This window comes from Patagioenas fasciata, chromosome 1 (genome assembly GCF_037038585.1).
Source record: "Patagioenas fasciata isolate bPatFas1 chromosome 1, bPatFas1.hap1, whole genome shotgun sequence".
In the NCBI taxonomy this organism is placed as follows: domain Eukaryota; kingdom Metazoa; phylum Chordata; class Aves; order Columbiformes; family Columbidae; genus Patagioenas; species Patagioenas fasciata.
In genome coordinates, this window is record NC_092520.1 from 69709749 (window position 1) to 69733985 (window position 24237).

At 44.1% G+C, this 24237-nt stretch overlaps 2 protein-coding genes and 1 long non-coding RNA gene across 3 annotated transcripts; 2 read left to right on the plus strand and 1 right to left on the minus strand.

Annotated features, from left to right (window-relative positions):
* The first annotated feature begins 1397 nt into the window (after positions 1 to 1397).
* On the plus strand, positions 1398 to 4960 carry LOC136097251 (lysozyme g-like). The gene is made up of 6 exons (XM_065829450.2): positions 1398 to 1487; positions 1974 to 2047; positions 2424 to 2525; positions 2788 to 2984; positions 3108 to 3246; positions 4249 to 4960. Exons 2-6 carry the CDS (start codon positions 2005 to 2007, stop codon positions 4380 to 4382), a joined length of 615 nt encoding a protein of 204 aa, XP_065685522.2. The 5' UTR covers positions 1398 to 1487; positions 1974 to 2004; the 3' UTR covers positions 4383 to 4960.
* Positions 4961 to 5055: 95 nt separating this feature from the next.
* On the minus strand, positions 5056 to 10390 carry LOC136097250 (uncharacterized). The gene is made up of 3 exons (XR_011739037.1): positions 8797 to 10390; positions 6098 to 6292; positions 5056 to 5993 (listed from the first exon to the last, which is right to left on the minus strand). It is a non-coding gene; the product is annotated as an uncharacterized lncRNA (long non-coding RNA).
* A 5764-nt stretch (positions 10391 to 16154) lies between these two features.
* Positions 16155 to 21499, plus strand: LOC136106661 (lysozyme g-like). Its single transcript, XM_065847152.2, has 5 exons — positions 16155 to 16415; positions 17083 to 17172; positions 17795 to 17991; positions 19805 to 19943; positions 20741 to 21499. Exons 1-5 carry the CDS (start codon positions 16409 to 16411, stop codon positions 20872 to 20874), a joined length of 567 nt encoding a protein of 188 aa, XP_065703224.2. The 5' UTR covers positions 16155 to 16408; the 3' UTR covers positions 20875 to 21499.
* Positions 21500 to 24237: the final 2738 nt, after the last annotated feature.

Sequence of the window (24237 nt, forward strand, 5' to 3'; positions counted from 1 at the left end):
ACAGTTAATAACCACCTCAGTGTTATTTGCCTTGCTCCAACTAAAAGTGAGGGGAAATTCCCACTCTACTATTCATTGTCAGCGTCTCCTTCTGTGAGATTTCCAAGAGATAATATTAAAATATCAATCTCCTCAAGCAAATATGCCAGGTCTATGAGATACTCCTCTGCCTAGGTAAACCTGGGGGAGCAGCGTGTCACTCCTTTCGTCACAGCCAGCCTTGTGCAGCAGCTCCATCTCATGAAGATGCTGTTAGAGATGGGCTGAGACTCCGTGCATCCACACCATCGAAGGACATGGGGTTTGCAAAGGAAGGCATTGAAAGAACAAGTCAGTCCCACTGCTAATAAAGCTGTGCCTAACAAGCAATCCCACACTTTACTTTTTGCCCTTGTGCACCTTTTGGAGGCTGACTGCAGCCTAGAAAAACACTAACCAGACTCCTCCAACCACAGCGGATGATACTTTTCCCCCTTGTGGTATTTTTGGCATGTGAGGTGGCCAGGGAAGTGTTGTGAGTGTGCAGAAATGTGGCTGGGAAACAGAGGGAGGAAGAGGTCTCTCAAGGGCAAGCAAGGAGCTTGGTGGACACAGGCAAGGGTCTCCAAGACCCTCTGACTTGGGCAACCACAGGCAAATGACCCCTAGCTAACATGACACCAGTATCCTTAGCACTGGTATCTGTCCCCAGGTAGCAGAGTTTCAGTGATAGGAAATGTCTGGCTCATTACAGGCCCTCTACTCACAAGCAGTCATATACCAGAAAACTCTGCCCTTCACAGCAGAGAGAAATGTTGAGGCAAAGGGTTGCTGAATAATTTCAGAGATGCTAAAAGATATTATGGGGAAAAAAAAAAAAAGAAAAAAAAGCTAAAATGACAAGGCATCATTATTTTTTTCTGCGGACAAGTGATGTCAGCAGAGCATGCTGTCATGGGAGCACCTGCCCCATGTAGGAGCAGGTGGGCCACCAGCATGGACATGGCCAACCTCTCAGGAGAGTCCTGGCCCAGGTGGTAGGGCTGCACGACCATTTGTGCCATGTACCTAAGGGTCAGTCCCAGCCCTCTTTTCCTGAGCAGCAGGGACAGAACCCAGGATGCTGGGATCCAACTGGGGAAAATAACCGCAGAACAGCTGGATGTTGGGTCTTTAGCTCAACCCTAACCATGGTTCCCTCCAGGAACAGGGTGTGCCATATAAAATATAGGTGGAGAGACACACAGAAAAATAAGGTGTTTTTTTCTTTTCCCTTTGGAAATCTGAGAAATGCCGCTCCCTAGAACATACTTGCCACCACACCAGTGTCTATGGTGCAAGAGGTTCTGTTTACATTAGAAAAAAAGTGCTGTTAAGTCTCACAAAGCCACAGCCCAATACCTTTCATCACAGCCTTGGATTACCACAGAACAGAAGTTAGCGTTCCCTATAAATTAAACTTCCCCAAACCCCAGTCCTGTGCAAGAAGCTGAGCTGCAGACAAGTAGGTAAGATACCGCCTCTCAGGGCAGGAACTCTTTTCATTCTCTTCAGCAATACCATCTCCTTGGTAGCCCAGGGGCTACAGCTTTTTGCTACATCAGATTTCTGCTTGAATAAGGATTCCTCTACTTATACCGCAGTTCTGGATTTAGGTCGCCTAAATTTAGCTGATCCAACCAAGAGAAACACCCTATCAGCTCAGAAAGAGTATTTTGTGTTTATTCGGCAAGCAGTGAGATATATTCATGTCTTCATTTTACAATGACGGTGGTGAAACACTGGCCCAGGTAGCCGAGAGAGGTGGTAGATGCCCCATCCCTGGAGACATTCCAGGCCAGGCTGGACGGGGCTCTGAGCAACCTGATATAGTTCAAGATGTCCCTGCTCATTGCAGGGGGTCGGACTAGATTACTTTTGAAGGCCCCTTCCAACCCAAACTATTCTATGATTCTCTGATTCATGTGTGCCAATGCTGACTGACTGATTTTCAGGCTGTTCTGCGTGCTCGGGAAGAACCGCGCCATGTACCCGATGCTTGTGCTGCTTGTCCTCGCTGCCCTCCTGGGTAAGTCTGTCGTGTCTCGCTGCCTCACCCCAAGCAGCTGGGGACACAGTTCCTGGGGCTGAGAAGCAGGAGACATTGATGCACCTTCTTGTCCTCCTCCCCAAAATCTCAGTTGCCACTAGACTCTATTGGAGGAGAGAGTGCTCAGGTCCCCTTCTGAGTCCTGCAGAAGGAGGGGTGGTCTCTGAGGGATGGGTGGGTGCAGGGTGCAGGGCACGACCTCGCCTCCTCTCCATCCCAAGGAGTGACAGAGGCATCTCCTGCACATCTCCCATGCCTCACAGCCCACATTCTCCAGGGTGCAGCCTCCCCTTGGGTTTTACTTGTAGTCACAAAAGGCTTTCACTGCTTGAACCTCTTTGTGTCGCCTCTGCAGGTGCCTCCCAGGGCCGCACGGATTGCTATGGTAGTGTAAGCAGAATTATAACCCCTGGGGCTTCATGCAAAACTGCAGCGCCAGAGGGTTTATCCTACTGTGGTGAGTATCCATCTTCTGCCAGATGACTCCATCACTCCATGGCACAATAATCTCAAATCATTCACATTTCCAAAGTGCTGAACACACACTAGCTTGCTGGGCCTGTGTAATATCCATTTAGGTAATGATCTACCTCCTCCCAGAGGTGAGGAAAACACAATTTTCATGTAATTCTCTTTGTATTAGGAGGAGACAAGTGAGAGACGATTCTGGATTTTAAAAGTTATTAAGCAAATATCTTTACTTTCTATTTTATTTACAGGAGTTAAGGCTTCAGAAAAGATTGCTGAACGGGACCTAGGTGCTATGAATCGATATAAAACACTCATTAAGAAAGTTGGTGAAAAACTCTGCGTTGAACCAGCCCTGATAGCTGGCATCATCTCCCGAGAATCTCACGCTGGCAAAATACTGAAGAATGGCTGGGGTGACAATGGAAATGGATTTGGTTTAATGCAGGTATTTGCTGTTACTGCACTAAAACCTGATAGACACATAGTGTATAAATAAAAGTAAGCCTCCTGAGCACATCATCCATTACAGCAGGGAAATGACTTCTTTTTGTTGTTTTGATATTTCTAGGTTGACAAAAACTCACATAGACCTGTGGGACAATGGAACAGTGAAGCTCATCTTATGCAGGGCACAAACATACTTATCTCTATGATAAGGGCAATACAGAGGAAGTTCCCACGCTGGACAAAGGATCAAAAGCTGAAAGGTAAGATACAGGCCACAGGTTTTGCCCAAGAGAGAAGAAAAACTTTAGGACAAGAGCATACTGAATTAGTTCCCGTGTTCCTCAGTAACCACATTTCTAACAGGCTGTCGCTTAGCTTTTCACCCCTCTTCTATTTCACTGGCAAAAGACAAGCTTTTTCAATTCTGTGTTGGTTTTGCCTTTCCTTAGTATGGCACTCTCACTGAATTTCCACCACCACACAGCAAATATTTATACACCTGAAATCTAGTCTATATAAGAGCTGAGCTTTCCTTATCTGACCATGAGGAGCCTCCTAAAGGCATTCAGGTTAACTGAATAGCTCTGTGATTTACTTGAATGGAGCCGGCAGTTCACTCCATGTCTCTGTTGACAAAGGAGATGAGGTGTTTGCTCTCAGGGAATTGCAAAACTGCACCGCACAATGTGGAAAAGCTGCCTCCTTCAGACCTTTGGACTGCTGGGGTGCCATGGTGGGATTGTCCACAGACACCTCAGACACCTCTGCTTTTCAACATGGCATATGGAGTAGCATATACACAACCGCAAGACAAACTAAATGCAATGCATGAGTGTGTTTTAACCCTCTTTTAAGAGGAATATTTTTCAAGGATGAGTGAGAATTTACAAGGCTGCTGGATATGATATACTAATTATTCTATTCTGCTCTGTTCTAAACAAGCCTAGTATAAATGAACTTGTGCTGAGCCAGGTAAATGGTACAAGTTCATCAAGCTGCCAGTTTTTGTGAACATAAAACCTCAGGTATTTTTCTTATGTTTTGACGGATTTAGGAATAACTGTAAGCTGTCTGCAGAGACCCACTTAAGTCAGCAGAGCTCTGATAACGCCGCCTACTCCCCTTCTGAAATCCCAATAAGTGAAGGCTTTCAAAACCAGCAAAAGCAGAACACATCAGGCTGGAATTTTCCCTTTTTTTAGTTGCGTGTGTGTTTTTTTTTTTTTAAACTCTGTATGACTTCTTTTGGTGTTTCATTTCAGGTGGGATTTCTGCCTACAATGCTGGTGCTGGTAATGTCCGAAGCTATGACAGAATGGACATCGGCAGCACCCACAATGACTACTCCAATGACGTGGTTGCACGAGCCAAGTATTACAAGAAACATGGATACTAGACTCGGGAATCTCTACTGAGTAACTTCCTTACCATCGCCTGCGTGACACCCCTAAAGGAGCCAAGACACAGAGCAGCTGTACCCTGCAAACCCATACAGCTGCAAATGTACAGGAATGATCTACACGAATAAGAATCCAAAGACTAAAGTTCTGAATTTTTAAAACAATATTCAGTAAGAGACCAGTCATGTAGTTTCTTTACAAGCAGTATGGTTTGAATTTTACAAAGGGAATATTACCAAAATCTTACTAATTGTTTTTTGCTGTCTCCATATTTCTCTGAGTTACGAGGACCATCTTGTTTTGCTATTGATAATTTGCTGCCTTCCAGATCTTAATATACATTTCTGCCAAAATCTGTAATTCTCTTAAGAAATCAAAAGGCAAAAAACTTCCTTGGGTATTAGTTTAATGATTTATTTTTTTGAAGCTGCTTGATATTTACATTATGCTACACAGTAGTCTTTTTTTTCTGAATGCTAATTATTCATATAAATGCATGGACTAGAGATGGATGTTTTCAGTCATACAGAAATCAGCAAACAGAAATTGAATAAAAGTCTTACTAGCAAATGAAGCAGGACTCCAATATACTCATATTGTCATGTGTGTTAGCGAAGTTTGGATAAGTACAATGTTAATGTTAGGCAGATAGAGAAACTGAGAAGGGAACAGAATGAAATACGTGTTTGCACTTCACAAAGTTCTTTTCCCTCTCTGCTGCTTGTAGAAAGAATAATGACACTTGGGAAAAGAGCAGTCTTCAAGTTTGGCATATTTTGGTGTTTCTATTCCTTCTAGACCTGGAATTGAACTAATTTTTGGGTGGGAGGGTAGAAAGGTGTGTGCACATGCGCAGGGACATCGCAAGAAGAGCCAGAGGCCACGGATGCATTTGCAAAGAGCAAGTTTTATTTTAGTTACCTCTCTACTGGGGGATCTCCGAAGCCACACCTGAGCTCCCAGGCAGAGGTGACACCAGCGGGGACACAGGCGCTGGTCAGTTCAGCCCTGCTGGAAGATCGCTGGGCCTGCTGAGCTCGCCTGTATTTCAAGGCTTCAGGCAGGCGCAGCCTCCCGCTCTTTCTCACAACAGAGCAGGAATCTCATACACAGTGATAAGGTGCCCAGAGTTTCTCCCAGGCCTGTGTTATCTAACACAGAGCTTCTACTCATCAAGCACACAAGGTCAGTAAAACAATTAGTGTGATGTGTGTGCTTTTTCTACAGACAGGTGCAAGTCACTTGAGCGTATTTACATTTAACTAACCTCCTCGCCAAATCTTCCGCTATATCCCCATACATTCCACCCCCTCGCTCACGTGACTTGCTTCTGCTGGGGCCAACAAAGCCAGAGTTGTTCATTTGGGCTTGTGAGGTGTAGCACAGAGCAATTTACAGGGGCACACAATAAACACATACAGAAAAAGGAAAAAGCATATTTCTACAATAATCAGGTGTCCCATTCATCTTGTCAGGGAACTAAACGAGTCATTCAGCCAGGCATTAGTTCCAAAGATGCAAGATGTTGTCTTCCATGCTGGCTAGTTCATCATCTGTGCTGAAGCAACACATGACTTCAAAATCAAAGCAGCATTTGCAGCTACTACCTACTCAGAGAAACAACAATAAGAAACATTAGTGTTAAAATCTCTTAGCATAGCACAATTCTGTAACACAGCTATGGGGGTTGTCACCCTCCAGTAATACATACGCTGCTGCTCCAGCTCCTTCAGCTGGTATCACTGGGTTTAACAACCTGTTGTGGGCCAACTGCCTACACAGACTGGAAAGTCGTGGCCTGCGCTTTTTCAGATTGGACTTCAGTTGGATGTTGAGTCTGTGACACCAATAACATTGTTCCAGTGCTGTCTCCTCTAGATAAAACACAGGTGTTCACTGAAGATACCTGAAATACAAGAACTCGAGAATCTGATATTAGTAAATGATGTAACATAAGAGGAGAAGTCAGGGTACAAAACCATACAGCATTCTCTGGAGTCATATAAATTTTTACATCTAGATCAATAGGCTGCAGTCTCACTTCACAATCCATTGGTGTGAATAATTTCATTTCCCCTCTAGTTAGTGTTGACACTATATCCACAGAAGTGTATACATATTGTCACCCCCTAGGTGGGGATACGGGGCCAATATAATCAACCTGACAGGTATTCGAGGCCCACTGACCCTGTTTTACCTTTCCCCGTGTTCTTAAATGTAGCTGTGTACAAGCAGTACAATCATGTGAGCATGTTTTACAAGTATATAACAGCAAAGGGGTTTGATTGTGACCAATGTCCCATGTGTGTGCAGCATAAGCTGATCCATGTCCACAAGCCATATGCACATTTAGAGCTTGAGCATGCAGCTCAGCAGAGGTCATATTATCTGCTTTCTTACTGTTTTGAGACTCAAATGAATCAACTTTATTGTGCTCTGCTATTAACCCTTCACAAGGGGAATCCTCCTCCACAGAAGATGTAGGGATGGAAATTCTCCAATGCCCTAAAAATCCATGTAATTGTTTTATTGCAGCTGGTACAGAAAACTGCTGGACTGTGTGCTGTACTTTAACTGGTGTTTCTCTAAGCTGCCTATGCCACACTATTTCTAAAAATAGTACAGTAGCACAAGGGCCCTGTATTTTCATCAGAGTAATTGCCCAGCCTTGGTCCTGCAAATGCACCTTCAAAAATTCAGCAGCTGCTTCAGTTTCTTGTTGTGACACTGCCATAATCAACAGATTATCATGGCAATCAGTAACAGTACCCGACCATAGTGCTATATCAGCTGCTATGATTTGGTGGCAAACGGAGGGACCGTGTTTGTATCTCTGAGACAATACTCGGCAAGTATATTGCTTTTGTTGCCAGGTAAAGGCAAACTGGTCTTGCACTGAGGTGGCAGGTGGGGTGGAGGGTGGGTGCAGTGTTGGCGGGGGGGGGCTAGGGCTGGTTGGCTTTTCTGCATAAGCATTAACTTTTGCAAGCAGCAAAAAATTTGTGATGGCACGATCCCGCTTATTTCTGATTGTGGGATACCAGCTTGTACTAAATCATTCCACATTAGTGTTCTCATCACCTGTGCTGTAACTCTTCTCAGTTTTGCCAGATTTCCATTATCCACCACCCAAACAGAGGGTCTTGAAATTACAGCCCCAATTCCGCTCAAGGCATTTGCTGGAGTACCTGCATTACCTGTAGCACTTCTCACTGCTACCCTGTCCGAATCGGATCCCATAATCAATGTATACACCACCCCGATCTGCTGCACTAAATCAATACTTTTCTCCAATGTGCACCAATTTCCACGGGACAACACAGATTCAACAGGTTCAGCATATGCCATTAAAACTGCTGCACACAAACATTGATACAGCACAGGTGCAATAATATCTTGCCTGTCCGGACCTCTGACAGTTTGCAGCTGAGCATATTGTTGTTGTATCTGATCATCATAGGCTATAGGGCTTAAGAAAACTTTTTCATCTGCTAACAAATGGATAGACACAGCTCCACTATCCCAAGCTGGCAAAATCTGTGCCGGAATTCCTTCCCCACTCGTTTGCTGAGAGATCTCTGAAAACGCCGTTAACTCCTTCGGAGAGTGAGTATGTGCTATCTGCCCCTCCTCATCTGCTTGTTCCTGCTGCAGCACCATTTGTATGGGGGGTTGTGCTCCCACCACTTCCCTGCCATTTCAGTCAGGATCAAATTCAGACTCAATATTGGAGTCTGAGGATTCACTCCAAATATTTCCATCCCATTCCTTGGGATTCCAAGAGTGTTTTGTGGTAAGAGTACAAACCTGAGAACACAAAAACTCACTTTTGGCATATTTTTCCTTTTGTTCCTTAGCAATACATGCTAGCAACTGGTCTACATTATCTTGCAGCTCATAGCACTGCTCTGCTTGAACAGTAATTACTTGTTGTGCGATCGCCTTTGCATCCTGTAAAATCTCAACCTCCTTTTCCAATTCTCTTATTTTACTCTTCAATGCAACAACATCACGATCAAGAGCATTAAGACCGGTAACAAATAACCATCCCAATCTCCCCGCTAATTTGTGAGAAGAAGTTGATGCCGCTCTCCATGGAAGCTTTGGCATAGCTGCTTGAATTACCTGGGGGGTAATCACCACCCCATGATCAAGCTGAGGCAATGCCTCTGGCGGAGCGAATTCAGACAGAAGAGCAGCCACAGGAGCCCAGCGCTCTGTACTGGGCCATCCTAGAATTTGGGGAGTCACCCTCGAGGCCTCCCTTGTCCCCGTTTTTTTTGCAAACCACAGCATGGCTGGTTCTAGCGACTGCCGACTAAGGTCAAACGTGTGCACATATGCAGGCACATCGCAAGAAGAGCCAGAGGCCACGAATGCGTTGCAAAGAGCAAGTTTTATTTTAGTTACCTCTCTACTGGGGGGTCTCCGAAGCCACACCTGAGCTCCCAGGCAGAGGTGACACCAGAGGGGACACAGGCGCTGGTCAGTTCAGCCCTGCTGGAAGATCACTGGGCCTGCTGAGCTCGCCTGTATTTCAAGGCTTCAGGCAGGCACAGCCTCCCGCTCTTTCTCACAACAAAGCAGGAATCTCAGACACAGTGATAAGGTGCCCAGAGTTTCTCCCAGGCCTGTGTTATCTAACACAGAGCTTCTACTCATCAAGCACACAAGGTCAGTAAGACAATTAGTGTGATGTATGTGCTTTTTCTACAGACAGGTGCAAGTCACTTGAGCGTATTTACATTTAACTAACCTCCTCGCCAAATCTTCCGCTATATCCCCATACAAAAGACAACAAAAGGAGAGGAGTAGACGCCTGCAGGACTAAGTGACACTCATTCCCCAGGGCCAAAGGAAAAGTTGGTTCTGGTCTGGCAGTAAGCAGTGCAAGCCCTGCCTGTCTCACCAGCATCCACTTGCTTGCTGAGGGAATTTCTTTTCTCCTTCTATGACAAGCACAACTTTGGGGACTGAGAACAACTGTATGTCACAATAATTAGGAAAACCACTGGTTGCAATAATCTTAAACAGATAGGAAAATGCAATCCAAAGCCATTAACGATGCACAGTTATGACACACATCCTTCCAGGAGCCATTAGAGACCATGGTAAAAACATCCAGCATGGATTTTAACAGGGTAAATAACGCCTGACCAACCTGTTTGCCTCTTGCGATGAGGTAACCCACCTTATGGAAAAGGGGAGAGGAGCAGATATGGTGTACCTTGACCTGGCAAGGTCTTTGCCCCAACCTGGGGTGGCATCCTTATAGACAGACTGGTGAGTATGGACTGTATGTACACATATGCAGGCACATCACAAGAAGAGCCAGAGGCCACGAATGCATTGCAAAGAGCAAGTTTTATTTTAGTTACCTCTCTACTGGGGGATCTCCGAAGCCACACCTGAGCTCCCAGGCAGAGGTGACACCATCAGGGACGCAGGCGCTGGTCAGTTCAGCCCTGCTGGAAGATCACTGGGCCTGCTGAGCTCGCCTGTATTTCAAGGCTTCAGGCAGGCACAGCCTCCCGCTCTTTATCACAACAAAGCAGGAATCTCAGACACAGTGATAAGGTGCCCAGAGTTTCTCACAGCCCTATGTTACCTAACACAGAGGTTCTACTCATCAAGCACACAAGGTCAGTAGAACAATTAGTGTGATGTATGTGCTTTTTCTACAGACAGGTTCAAGTCACTTGAGCATATTTACATTTAACTAACCTCCTTGCCATTCTTCCACTATATTCCCATACAGACTGGATAGGTGAGTAGAAATTTGGCTAGAAAGTCACCAGGCTCAGAGTGTGGTGGTGGGTGTCACAGGGTCCAGCTGGTGGCCAGTTGCTAGTGGCGTCCCCCAGGGATGGATCCTGCAGCCCAGCACTGCTTTGTGTCTTCAGCAGCAATTCAGACTAGGGACACAGGGAGAGCTCCCAGCAAGTTCACAAATGGTATCAACTGGTAGGTCTTGGAGAGGCTGGAGAAATGGGCTGATGGTAGCTCCATGACAATCAATTAAGACAAAGACAAAGCTCTGCACCTGGGACAGAATAAACTCACAGGTCAGTATGGGCTGGGAGGCAGACAGCTAGAAAACAAGCTGTGCAAAAAGGAACCTTGGGGTCCTGGCGGACACCATGGGCCTTCGTGGAGACGTAGACTAAGAGGACCTTGAGCTGCATTAGCAAAAGTTTAGCCATTTCCCTCTCTTAGATGCTTGTGAGACTGCCCTGGTATCCAGTTTGGGCCTCCCTGACACAAGAGGGACTCTGACACACTGAAGTGACTCCAGCAGAAGCCACCAAGCTGGTCATAGGCTGGAGCAGAGGACAAACAAGAAGCTGAAAGATCTGGGTCCACTCAGCCTGGAGAAGAGCCAGCTTTGGGGTGACCATGCCGTACGGGCCCTGACTACACTGAGGGGCTCTGCAGCCTCCTCTCTCTCCCGCAGGGGTCTGGCTGCCTGCATGGAAGGGCAGCTCTGGTATCACACTATGATGAGCACCATCTGTTCTCTCCTCCCATGCACCTTCTGCCTGTTGCCCCAGCAGCTGCACCTAAGTTCATAATCTTGCCCTAAGTCCTGATCTGAGCTGCACTGGAAGTCAGCCTGCACCTGGCTTTGTAACCTACTGATCCTGATTTTGCCTCGCTGACATTCCATCTTGGCATGCTCTTGAACCTGTCTTGTAACTATGGACTTGCCCCAGCAAGTCACCTCGACTTGGAAAGACCCTGCTTGGCATCATCACCACGGCCTGTGTGTTGCTGTGAACAGCATGCACGGAAAGGTCGGTTGGGTGGTGTCTGCTTTGTCACCCTGGAGAAGCAGCTGTCTGACAGCACACCCCTTGGAAACACAGGTGATTCACTCTTTTTTTTTTTTTTTTTTAATGCAGGCTACAGAAATCACTCAGAGGTAGCAAATATTGATAATTCTTCAACTCTTAGATGGACCCATTACTCCTGCAGGTTGACTCTGATCAAGCACTTCTGCAGGTGCCTCATGCCACTTGTTCCTGGGACCAGCACAGAGTGATGTCCCCTTCCCACAGCTCACCAACCCACAGGTTCCATTAGCTGGAAGGCACCTTGCTGACACTTCTGCTAAAGCTGCTATGAAGTTCCTTATGTTCAACATACCTGTTTTAAAGCTACCGTTTCTTGTCATACCTTGCACCAAATTCCTCAGTAGCAAATCTGAAGGCAAGGTCTTAGCACTGCCAGTCTCCATACTAACTCCCACCAAGCCCATATGGCCAGTGTCAGGTGAGGTGAGGGTTGCTGTGCATTTAATACAGTTAAAAGTGAGCACCTCAGTATTTTTTACCTCCTGACTGTTGATGTAGCAGAGTTTTCCAGTAGTCATATCTTAAATACATGTCAAAAACATCTTGCCTTTTTGTTTCTGATTCAGAAAAGAAAACTAGAAAACTTTATAATTTGCCTCAGCAAAGATATAATTGACTTAAAATGTATCTTCACAAGGTCCTCCTTATGTACACATGGAGATGGCTGCAAACCTCCCAGCATATGTCCACTGCAGAGATCCCTCCATGTGGACACGTGGCATCTTCACCTTCTCCGCATCCATGCCACCAAGGTGGGATGTGCTCCACACACCAGGATTTATCTCCCATAGCTAGGGAGGGGATTTAGTCTCTATCACCTGCAGAACTGGGATGGCTTAGACAAGAAAAAACATGATATGGATGGGTATTTGCATCTAAAACTATGCGGTAGACAGCCAGGAAAAGGGAAGAAGTAAACAGGTTTGCCACATCCGTGTGGACAGAGTAGAGCAGGTACGCATACATAAATGCAAAAATACATGTAGTTTACCATTTGGGGCTTTCATTTTTAATCAGTAATGAATACGAAGCATTTAAGTATTGTTCTTTAGTATATAGATATAGATATACAATATACCATTTGTTCATAAGAATGGTCTTTGCTGTACTTAGGTGAGGTTACAAACAAGACTTCCAAAATACTTGAGAATTTATATGAAGTCTCAGCTCACCTTTGCAAGACCCAAGGCTTGCAAAAATGAACTTATTACAAAAGACACCAAAATTTGTGCAATTTGTGTAAGTTCCATGTCCCAGTCCTATTTGCGCTCTCCAGTATGGAGCTTTATATCTGCTGATGGGATGAGTAGAACTTCTGCAAAAACTACTGAGGACTTTTGAAACAAAACCAGAAAAATAAAAACAGCAGGGTTTTGAAACGTATGGTGTAACTTTTTTCCTGTAACAGCCACAGCCACTGCTTGCCTTCTCTCAGTTCTCTGTTGGATCTGCACTGCCTGGCTTAACATCTTTTTGATTCCTTAAATGTTAAACTATAAAACGGAGCTTTGCTACACTGGTGTCTTCAGTTAATTTCCTAAATGTGAAATGTTATTACAGAAAAAAAAAAAAAAACACAACAAAACACAAAGCAGTAGCTGAGAATCACATGTGGTGAAGTGGAAGAAGTACTGCTTGATCTGACTATATTTAATCACACATCCAACACCAAGAAGTCATGGGTGCTTCTAAAACAAGTCTGCAGCAGTAAAACAGATGAAGAATAATCCACTCAAAATTTTTATTACTATTTGGCTTGTGTGATTCTTTATGAAATCCAGGAAGGCCCTAAAAGCATGTTCTTAATTTGATTTATGCTACTTTAAACATTGTTTTGTATCAGACAGGTCCTATTTGACCTCCTTGGGTCTCTCTCCCTTACAGAGACAACTTCTATTTATATGTATGCCAACGTTCTCAAATATTGACTGACCAGAGTGAAAGAGAGGCTTTTTTCATTTTACGAGAAGAGGTTCTTCCTTCTCCTTACTGAAGATTAACAAGAGCTAAAAGAAACAGAAATCACAACTGCCTTCATGAATTGTTTAAACATTCCCCAACAGGGTTACCCAACCTCCACTTTCTGACTCAGGAAAGGTCACTGTTTCTCTGGCCAACAAAAATCCTGCAAAGCCAGGCAGGGCACATCAAAGGACAACACAAGCAAAAGTAAATCCAGTAGAAACAGGTCAAGTAATGTTCCTACGGTTAAAAAAAAATCTTAATACAGTTCAAAAGCAGTTAAATATAAAATAAACACTAATTAAAAATAAACTAAACTTCATTAATCTCTGCAGCAATTTTTTTTTTTTTAAAAAAGCATGTTAATCACTGCTGTGTCTTTCACTGAAAACACTTCCAAGCCACCCTGTCCCAGGCTGCGTGATCTCGCCTGCCCTCTCAGGAGCTTAACATGGGTTAAGCTTCTTCAGATGAAGCTTTTGCAGATGAGCCAACACGCAACTCTCATACTGAGAAATGATTCCCTGAATCTCTTTCAACTAATGCATAATCTGCTTCTGAAACATTGTCGAGGGTTAAGATTGCGGGGTGACAATCAAACCCTGGCAGATGTATTGTTAACCTCCTCTCCCCCCACTTCCCTCTTTTGCCCCTCCCTCTCCCCCCTTCCCACTCAGGACAGGTGATCGGGAGGGAAAGAAGGGCAGAGAGAAGAGAGCTGGAAAAATTAAAGATGTTTTACTAATGCTACTAATAAGAATAGAGAAAATAATACAAAATACACAAAACCAATCTTGAAAGTCTCAGCAACTGCAGAGCCAGCACCCAAAGTCCTGGATTGGACTCGGCAGCCAACCAGAGCTGGATTCAGTCTCTCACTAGGCCTCAGTTCACAGGGACGACCAGCAAGGTCCTCTCCTAATGTCGGCCATGAACAAAAGGGAACAGAATGAAAAGGGACGAGATCCTCGTGATCTCCCACTTTTATATGAAGTATTCATATGAATGAAATGTTATACACAATTGGTCAGTTTCTTGGTCACCAGTTTCTCGTTGCCGCTCTCACGAGATGTCCATCCATGCTTATCAATAACTTTGCATTCCATTGCTATGTTTACCAAAACATGTATCTGGTTCTCCAGGAAAATGCAGCTAATACAAAGGCTTTAGCTGACAGACAAATTCACTAAAAGAGAAACTTGGTTTTAAACAAAACCAGGACAAAAATGCCAGGGCCTGCCACCACAGCTATTATCTCCATTCTTACACCAAACATTTTCAGTTTATAGGTAAATTTCTGTCTTGATAAATCTCCCACGCATGGAAAACAGATTTAACTGACGCGGTTTCTTCCCCCTCTTCCGACTCATTCTGTCAGGCTTTTCCCCTCCTAACAGATAATCAACAAATTATTCCTTCAGCCATGTACGTGTATATCCCCATTAACTTCAGACTATGCCCCTGCCTTCAGTGTGGTGGTACAGACAAAACGGACTGAATTCAGCAGCGGTTTCTGGGGAGAAAAGAAGCACTGGTGTTGCAGTGTCATGGGGGGACCCACAGCCCATGGGGCTGGCTCATGGCACCCTGTGGTGAGGTCAGCGCACGAGACCAACTCTTGTGGTAGATCCACACTCTGACCGGCTTTTTGTAGCATTTCTGAGAGATGAAGAAAAACGAGGATGAGCTGGATCTGAACTGGAGGTTGTTGAATGCCTCAACTCACAGTGAGTACAGTGGGAATCCAGGACTTAAACCACAATTTGGGACACTTTTGAGGCTGCCCAAAGCCACAGCCTGTACCCTTGACATAGCAGGAGAGATGGCAGTGTGGTGTAGCTTACGTACTGTCTCCTCTGTGGTAAGCGAATGATGGGACAAGTGAGAGATACTGCAAAGAGTGTTGACAAAAGCTACAGCCATTTCTCTGTCCCTGGAGCCCACAGCCTGCGGCAGCTCCTGAGCTGGAAGCCTGCAAGCTGCAGCCTGCTCAACATCATGGAGGTGACAGGGCTGTTGTTATGAAGCACTGTGCGGATATGCCATTCTTCCCCAGTAGTCTGAATATAGATTTTTTGAGGAAAATACTTCCCAGGACATGTGAGACTGTGCATGCATATGTCATTAAACAGTAATTTCTGGATAGGGCTCCAGAAAACATGGGAGATCTACCTGCCTGCCTCAATTACTGTGAGCGAGCAGAAGCAAATTAGTACATCCTTTATGATTGTCCTCCAACAATAAATGAATGATAGCACAGGCTGTTTGGAGATATCGGTTTGTGAACCATCTTCAGTGGTATTTTAAATTTTCTTTTTTTTTCTTTTTAATGTCACTTCTGTATGAGCCATATCTGTTTTCCTTCCTACCAGACATACTTCCCTCTTCTTCAACCGTCTTTAAACTCGTAATCATGAGCATGAAGAGCTTCATGCATGGGCTGCTGTGACTTTTTCAAGCTGGTTCTCTATGGGAGGTATCAACAGTACAGGAAAAATTTACAGATCTGAATCTTTCAGTGCAATGACACAGGATGCATTCCCCAGCTTAAAACATGAAAGAGCAAAACAGCATTTCACCCTCACAAAATTTATCGTGGAGGAGAAGCATGTCAGGATAGATTAGCAGTGACAGGGAGGTCTGCCATCCAGCGGCTTTCTTCCTCACTGCTGAGCAGCTACAGTAGCTTTGATCCACACTCCCTACTTATTTGGGTTTGTGCCTTCACTTTTGCTGTCGCTGCAGAAGAGGGGATAACAACAGGGACCTGGCATAGTCTCTGCATACCCAAGTTCTCAGCAGCTGCAGCTCTGTGTCATCTTATTGCTGCAGGAACTTGATTACATGCAAAAGCACAGGTTCCTGTTTCCCCACTGTCAGCACATTCTTGCTCCCAACAACTGAAGGGGGGCAGTTGTTTTCAGACAAGGCTCCTCCTACTTCCAAACTGTTAGCAACGGGGTTTAAAATTACATTAAAAGGTATTTCATCTTTTAAAAAACGTAATCATGTTTGTGCTGTAGAGCAGAAACCCTGTTGTGTTTGATTGGACATAAAAGAAGTTGTTAGGCGTTCCTGCTTCCCGTAATACAGAGGCGTGTGGGAAGTGCACTGAGTCAGCTGCTCCAAAATACCAACAGCTGATAAAAAGCCCATTTGTCTCTAGGAAGTGTGGTGAGAAGGTGAGGAGACATCCTGCAGCAAACATGTCAGGTCTGTGACGTTTGTCTAATATTTCTTGTAAATAATTCAGTGTACCAAAGCGTGTGTTCCATTAACTGCTAGGCTCAGGTTAGCATTGTTCCACTCAGTTGCTGTTTGCTTGTTTTCCATTCTGCAACCGTGTGTTTAGACAACGGATAAATGCAGATAAATCACAAGTCAAACAAACTACAAGTCAGATAAATTGCAATGGATGTAACTGAGGGATGTTTCTCTTTGATTTTTCTTGTTGATGGTAGCTATGTAAAAGCAAGCTGGAGCCAGTAGGTACTATAGGATTTCTTTTGACTCTCACAGATTTATTCTTTTTTAAATAGAAAAAACATCTTTTGGATATGCCTTCCTCCATTGGCTATGCAGGCAGCCCAAGTCACAAGCTTAGACTAGACAACTAAGTTTTAGGCAAGCTAAAATTAGGGGAGATGAACTGCACACAAAGCATCGGTTCACCTCACAAGCTACACTGCAGCTTTATGCTAGTACAACCAAAAGGTAATCCTTTCCAGAGCATACCATACTGTGACCGCATCTGCTAGCACAAATCCTGCACTACTATCGAAATGACGCCACGGGTTTCAGTCATGGATCTGAAAGCATTTTAATGGCACGCATCACGCACCATGCTGGCTTGACATCTGGTTATAAATATTGCTTTTAGGCTGTTTGGGTCGTTATGGGAATATACTGAACGTTGAAACAACTGGAGCTTCAGAGGCAACTGCGAAACCAGAAGGTCTGAGCTACTCAGGTAGACACTGATTTGGCTGTTCATCTCCCCTTGTATCCATGCAGAAGTTCACACCTATTACGGATCACAGTCTCTGGCCGTCAGTCATTGCCACACGAGCTGATTTTTCCATAACCAATAAAGATCCTACTTGGACACATAAGTTTATGTTGCAAATAGAATTGCCTTTGAGACAATATTCAAAACCATCACAGGGAAAATGCAAGGCCTCCTGGGTGCATCCAACCCCTGCCATGGAGCCTCCTTTTCCCTCTCCCTTAAGAGTATTGCCCTCATGACCTAAGTTTCTGAAAATTTCCCCATTATAGTCCTGAATTAAAAGGAAGTAAATCTGGGACTAATCCACCCGAAGGCTTAGATTTAAAAAAAGGTCTGTTTTTTAGCCTGCACACTAGAGAACCACCCTCTCTCTTTGAAAAAAAAAAACAAAACAAAACATATTTTATATCATTTGTGTATTAATTTCTTGGCCACTTACCCTTCAGCAAAATGGGTCAATTCTATCATTGCTTCTCTCTAAATAGATTCAGAAGGATTCAAAAAGCTCAGTCATAATCATTGTTAGAACAGCTTGTTTTCAATTTTAAAAACAAAAGGAAAAGTCATGCACATTGTGTTGTAGGAGTTCTTGCCTCAGAGAAGATTGCAGAAAAAGATTTGAAGAACATGGAGAAATACAAAGCCAAGATTACAGAAGTTGGCAACAGCAAGTGTGTTGATCCAGCTGTGATTGCTGGTATTATCTCTCGAGAGTCACATGCTGGGTCAGTGCTGAAAGACGGCTGGGGTGACCATGGAAACGCATTTGGTCTAATGCAGGTATGCTCAACCTTCTTAAAAACACAAACTTCATCCTTCTTTTGAAGCAGAAAGTCAGAAGAGTAGCACTGGCTCTGTTGAAAGGCAACACTCAAAACCTTTTCAGCCTACTCTTTGGCCAGAATAAAGCTGATGCTCACCCAGCTGTTAGCTCCTGGCACAGGGGAAGGACCCTGGTGAGTGCTGCCATCCAGCAAGACCTGGACAGGCTGGAGAGTTGGGTGGGGAAAAATCTAATAAAACATAACACGGGAAAGTGTAGAGTCCTGCATCTGGGTAGGAACAACCCCAGCTTCCATTATAAGTTGGGGAATGACCTATTAGAGAGCAGTGTAGGGGAAAGGGACCTGGGGGTCTTGGTGGACAGCAGGATGACCATGAGCCAGCACTGTGCCCTTGTGGCCAGGAAGGCCAATGGCATCCTTAGGTGTATTGCAAGGGCGGTGGTTAGCAGGTCAAGAGAGGTTCTCCTTCCCCTCTACTCTGCCCTGGTGAGACCACATCTGGAATATTGTGCCCAGTTCTGGGCCCCTCAGTTCAAGAAGGACAGGGAACTGCTGGAGAGAGTCCAGCACAGAGCCGTGAAGATGATTAAGGGAGTGGAGCATCTCTCTTATGAGGAAAGGCTGAGGGAGCTGGGTCTCTTTAGCTTGGAGAAGAGGAGACTGAGGGGTGACCTCATTAATGTTTATAAATATGTAATGGGTGAGTGTCACAAAGTTGGAACCAGGCTTTTCTCGGTGACAATCAATGACAGGACAAGGGGCAATGGATACAAACTGGAACACAGGAGGTTCCACTTAAATATGAGAAGAAACTTCTTCTCAGTGAGGCTGACGGAGCACTGGAACAGGCTGCTCAGGGGGGTTGTGGAGTCTCCTTCTCTGGAGACATTCAAACCCCGCCTGAACACATTCCTATGTAACCTCATCTAGATGTTCCTACTCCAGCGATGCGATTGGACTAGATCATCTTTTGAGGTCCCTTCTAATCTCTAACATTCTGTGATTCTGTTATTCTTTGAGAGTCAGGGCATGAGCAGACTGCTTTTACAACATGAAACCACTGCTTCCTTCCCAGCAATGTCTTGGGAATTAAGAGATTAACTGTCCCTATTTCATACTTTAGATAATAAGTCTTGTTTCAAAAAGCATTTCTTTTAACTAAGCAGCTACACACAGTCAGGTTAATTACCCTACATGCACCACAGGGCCCCGGCTAGTGGGAGATCTTGCTTCATTATTCATGCCTACATTCATGCCTTACTGGTTTGCCAAGTTGTGTGCTTATTCATGCAGTCCCTAAACATTTGCTGTACGCATTGGGATCTGCTTTTGTAACAGCTCCAGCCTCCTCAGACTTATGCTTTATTACCCCACAGAAACGAGGTGAAGAGGGAAAAGGACTGGGGCAGAGATGTGAGGGAGTTCCCTAGGTGAAACAGGGATTGTCCCACCCTTGATGTAGCTGGGGAGGCAGGGAGCAATCCCCTTTCAGCTGGAAAAGCTTAAGCAGCAGTAACTCTGCTTTCTGCACTCCATCACTTCTACAGCAGCAGCTGTGAATGTTTTTAAGGCCTTGGCAGACAAGGAGGTGAGGCAGGCATTCCTCTTCAGTGCTCTGACAGTCTGCCGGTCACACATCTGCTGGCTTCCCCTGCACCTTGAGCTGAGCTTGCTTCCTCTATGCAATTACAAAAGAGGTAAATGATGAGATTAAAGATCAGAATGAATACAGGCAGCCTGTAAACAATGAAGAGCTCTGGATAAATAGCAGGGTTTCTGGTGTGCTGGCATTGCTGTCTCGCTTTCAGGTTGACAAACGGTACCATAAGATCGTCGGGTCATGGGACAGTAAAGAGCACATAGCACAAGGCACAGAGATTTTATGCGGGATGATAAACGAAATTGAGAAGAAATTCCAAACTTGGACAAAGGAACAGCAGCTCAAAGGTAGAGTTTTGTCAACTTTAAAACACTTCACACCTATCAAAGTCAAGAGTGATAATGCTGTATAACCAAGCACATCAGAAAAGTAAACACACCCCTGTCCCTCTCTTCATTTTATTGAAGTGTGGAACAATATTCTTTAATACTCACTAAAATAAACAGAGGAATAAGATTTGGCTAGCTTTCTAGCAGGCTTTTGGAAAACTTGGCAAATATAATGACATTTTTTAGTTGCAAGGAGTAAGGGTGGGTTTTCTCCTCCTCTCTCCATTTCATTTGCTTTGTGTTCCTATACCCACCTACAAAAAGTTACTATCCCAGCAACTCTGAAGAAGGAACACATTAATTTTGAAAATGTAAGGTCCTCTCTGGAGGATATATGGCTATATTCCTGAGAGCTGATTACAGTTGAAGCCATTGTTATGGTTGGGTGCCTTTATTTCAACTACAATACAAAGGTGTCTGAGGTTATAAATGTGGGTAGGCGTGAAGAAATATGCACAAAAGGAAACAGTCACACAACTGAAAATGTTAACATTAACAAAATACAGCAAGGGGACAATGATAACTAAGTCTGGATATAAAGAAGGAAATTGTAATCTATTCACAAAGTTAAAATATAAAAGGAACACCTCAGTGAGAAAAACAAGAGCTGGAAATAGTAATTCTTTGGCCAACAACACTGGTGAAAAGAGAGCTACAAACTAAAGCAATGCATTTAAGTTATTATTTTTGGTTGTTTGCTTATTTACTGATGAAGTTTCACCTCTGTTTGTGTGTTGCTTTCACTTTCATCTCAGGTGGGATCTCAGCCTATAACGCAGGAGCAAACAATGTCCGGAGCTACGACAGGATGGATATTGGCACAACACACCATGACTATGCCAATGACGTGGTTGCAAGAGCCAAGTTTTATAAGAGAAATGGATATTGAGATATCTGAGTAATTATTAGATTTGAATCACTGATTGCGTACTTTGCTGCTAATTTTAAAAACCCTGGATTTCTCCCCCAGAAACAGTTAGAATGGGAGCAGGCAATGAAGCCAGAAACAAGTGCAAGCTTTCAATGATTTATTTTCTCAGCTAAGGCTAAAACAAACAAACTAACTTACTTTAAAAGATAACACTACTAATAATCCAAACTGCAACCTATCTTTTGCCATTTATTTTTTTATCTCACTTCATGAGCATATCCAGGCAGAGTTTTCATCTGTGCTCGCAGTTTCTCAAGCAGCAGATTAATGCTGCAAGAAAGTTATACACTGCTTAACAAGATTTTATTTGCCTTAGATTTTATCTGTAAATACATGTGTCTAACAGCAGTACAAAACTGACTGTTAACAATTTGCAATTTTGGAATTGAATATTTGCAATAAATATCATATATGTTTAATCTACAAGAAGAGTGTATCGGTGTATCATATCCTTTCAGAATAATTGCTCTTAACTTTGGTGATGTGACCACAAAGTGGCTGTTTCAGGAGGGAAAATGCTAACCTACTCTCAGCATTCTTTTGCCCTTGATGCTGCTTCATTTTAGCCTTTTCAGTTGCAAACAATCTGTAAAACTCAAGCTACTGTAATGAATACTTCTATTGATAGCTTCAGTGCAGGGTGTGCAGTAAAAATAGGCACATTCCATCGTGTTTTTAGTGGCATGTAGTTTATAAAATATGATGCAAGTTCATGCACAATAAACAGATCCTTTTAATCAATCATATTATAAAGCTTTTGGAAGCCTTAGCTTCAGAACTGTCAGATTCATTCAGCCATTTCAAGACATAGGGGCGAAAAATGGTTAAGAGTGGTTAAAAAGAACCCTCAAGCGCACCACTAGGGGCAAAGGGATAAATAACAAAGAGCGCAGGAGGTTGTTTGCTTTAAAAATGGTGCACTTTTATAGAGAATATTTTGTACCTGTGACTAAAACCATCCTGATGTTATTATTAGAATTGTATTGATCTACTCACTCTACAGTATTGATTACCAAATCTGAAACAGTAAGTGAACCTGTAACAGAGCAATAGCACAGAAATAGAAATTTATTATTAAAACAGTACATTTCCACACTGCTACCATATATTGCATCAAAAAATTGTTTGAATATACTTTAAATGCTACAGCAGGTAGACACAGCCAATGGTTCCTACCCAAGAAGCAAGCTGTGTGCTCAAGCAGCACAGGCAGCTAAGGGTACCCTGGGCTGCATGAAGAGACTCACAGAATTATAGAACAGCTTGGGTGGAAAGAGACCTTCAAAGGTATCTAGTTCAACCCCTCTGCAGTGAGCAGGAACATCTCCAACTAGATCAGGTTGCTCAGAGCTCAGAAGCACAGCCTGACCAAGGGAAGGGATTACACGCCTCTACTAAGTACTTGTTAGACCACACGTAGAGTAGTGTCCAGTTTTGGGCACCCTGACACAGGAAAGACCAATTAAATCAAGCAAACTCTGTGGAGAGGAACCAGGGTGGCTGAGGCTGGAGCAGTTGCCCTGTGAGAACGGAGAGCTTCAGGTGGACCTCGCAGCAGCACCACAGTGCCTACCTGTGAGGGATGACTGAGGACACGGAGCCAGGCCAGCTCCTCCTGGTAGTGCAAGGTGGGAAGAGAAATGACAAAGGCATAAGGGGCATAAGCTCAAAGAAGAGACGTTTAGACTGGGTAAAAGACTGTACTCGGCATATAACCTTTTCCCCATGAGGACAGCCAGGCAGCAGAGCAGGCTGCCCAGAAAGGCTCTGCTGTCCCTGTCCTCAGGGGTTTTCAAGACTCGACTGGACAGAGTCCTGAGCAACCTGTCTGACCTCAGTGCTGGACCTGCATTGAGCAGGAGGTTGGACTAGAGACCTGCGAGGCACCTTCCAACAGGTATTTTGCCATCATCTGAAGTCAGCCTGTTTGTTCCCTGTACAAAAAGGCAGTATCTCTTACCTGTGCTTCATGACAATTTACATGAAGCATATCCAACGCTCCATTAATGAAAAGATGTGGACACACGCTATTTGTGCACCCTGTTGGTTCAGGGTTTAGAGCTGACAGCAAATCTTTAGAGGAAGTATGCTTATGGACAGAAGGTTTGAGATAGGAGATTGACTGTATGACAGTTGTGGCCTTGGAGGAAATACTATTTCAGAAACATCAAAACCTACACATATATTAAAGATCTTAAGAAAGCACTATTTTCTTTCTCAGGAAAACTGCTGTCTTGTCAATTAAAGACAGCTGTAAGCATCTCTTGTAGCTAAATCTCACCCAGAAATAACAGGTACTATCTAAAGCACTTTCCTTTTTCTATACTTAGGAAGCAGTTATTAGCTCTGCTTCAACTAAGGTAGTTTATCACACACTTTTTATGTTGTGCACAGCACCAAGCAAGCTTCTTCATTAGCACATTATTTCTGGTTTATATTGCAGTACTTTTGAAGGCTGTCGCATCTGTATAGTATAATGAATAGGAGATCCATATCCATACACATTCTGTGTATGACAGAACTGGCAGCACTCCCTCTGTTGGAGATTCACCAGGCTGCAGTGCTGTAGACACAAATCCTGAATGTGCCTGGAAAGGCTGAGCAATTGTGGTTTGGGTGCTCTGGGCCACCAAGCTTGCTACAAGACTTGTATTAGCTATCCCTCAGCAACAACATTTGCCTAATTTTCTGGGCCCTAGTACCTGTGCCATCTCTTTTAACCATGCCGTGTACCTTCAATGCACTACACATGGTCCTTCAAAAGGGCTGAAATTTCAGCTTTACTGAGTACCTCCCTGTAGGAACATGGTCACAACCCCACAGAGGCTGCAGTTGTAACATGCTGCAGCACAAGATGCTATGCAGACGCTGGAAGTAAGCAGGGAGGGAAGAAAAGCAACATTCATTTCTCTGCCTTGCTATTCTATACACTTCGGACTGACACCAGTTATTTTCTGCATCTGTCCAACCATAGCCTGTAGCTTGTTGAGAAACTGATATTTTTCAGCTCAATTTCACATTTCTGCCTTCAGCAGGCCCACAGAAACCATTACTTTTCAATGCCACTACCACGGCCTTTCCTTCTTCTGCACACAGTGTCTCCCGCTTTTATGTTCCTCTACCAATATGTCTGTTCCTTTGAACTCCTACTAGTGTTTACTCTTCTCTGCAAGCATGCAGAAAGGATAAACATTCATTTTCAGCAACTGTATCCCTCTGATCTTCTCACAACATACAGTCATTAAGATTAACTCTGCAGCATGCGTAGTGTGGGAGAGGCTCACAGTCTGTTAAACTACGAAATTTATGCTCGCTGAAATG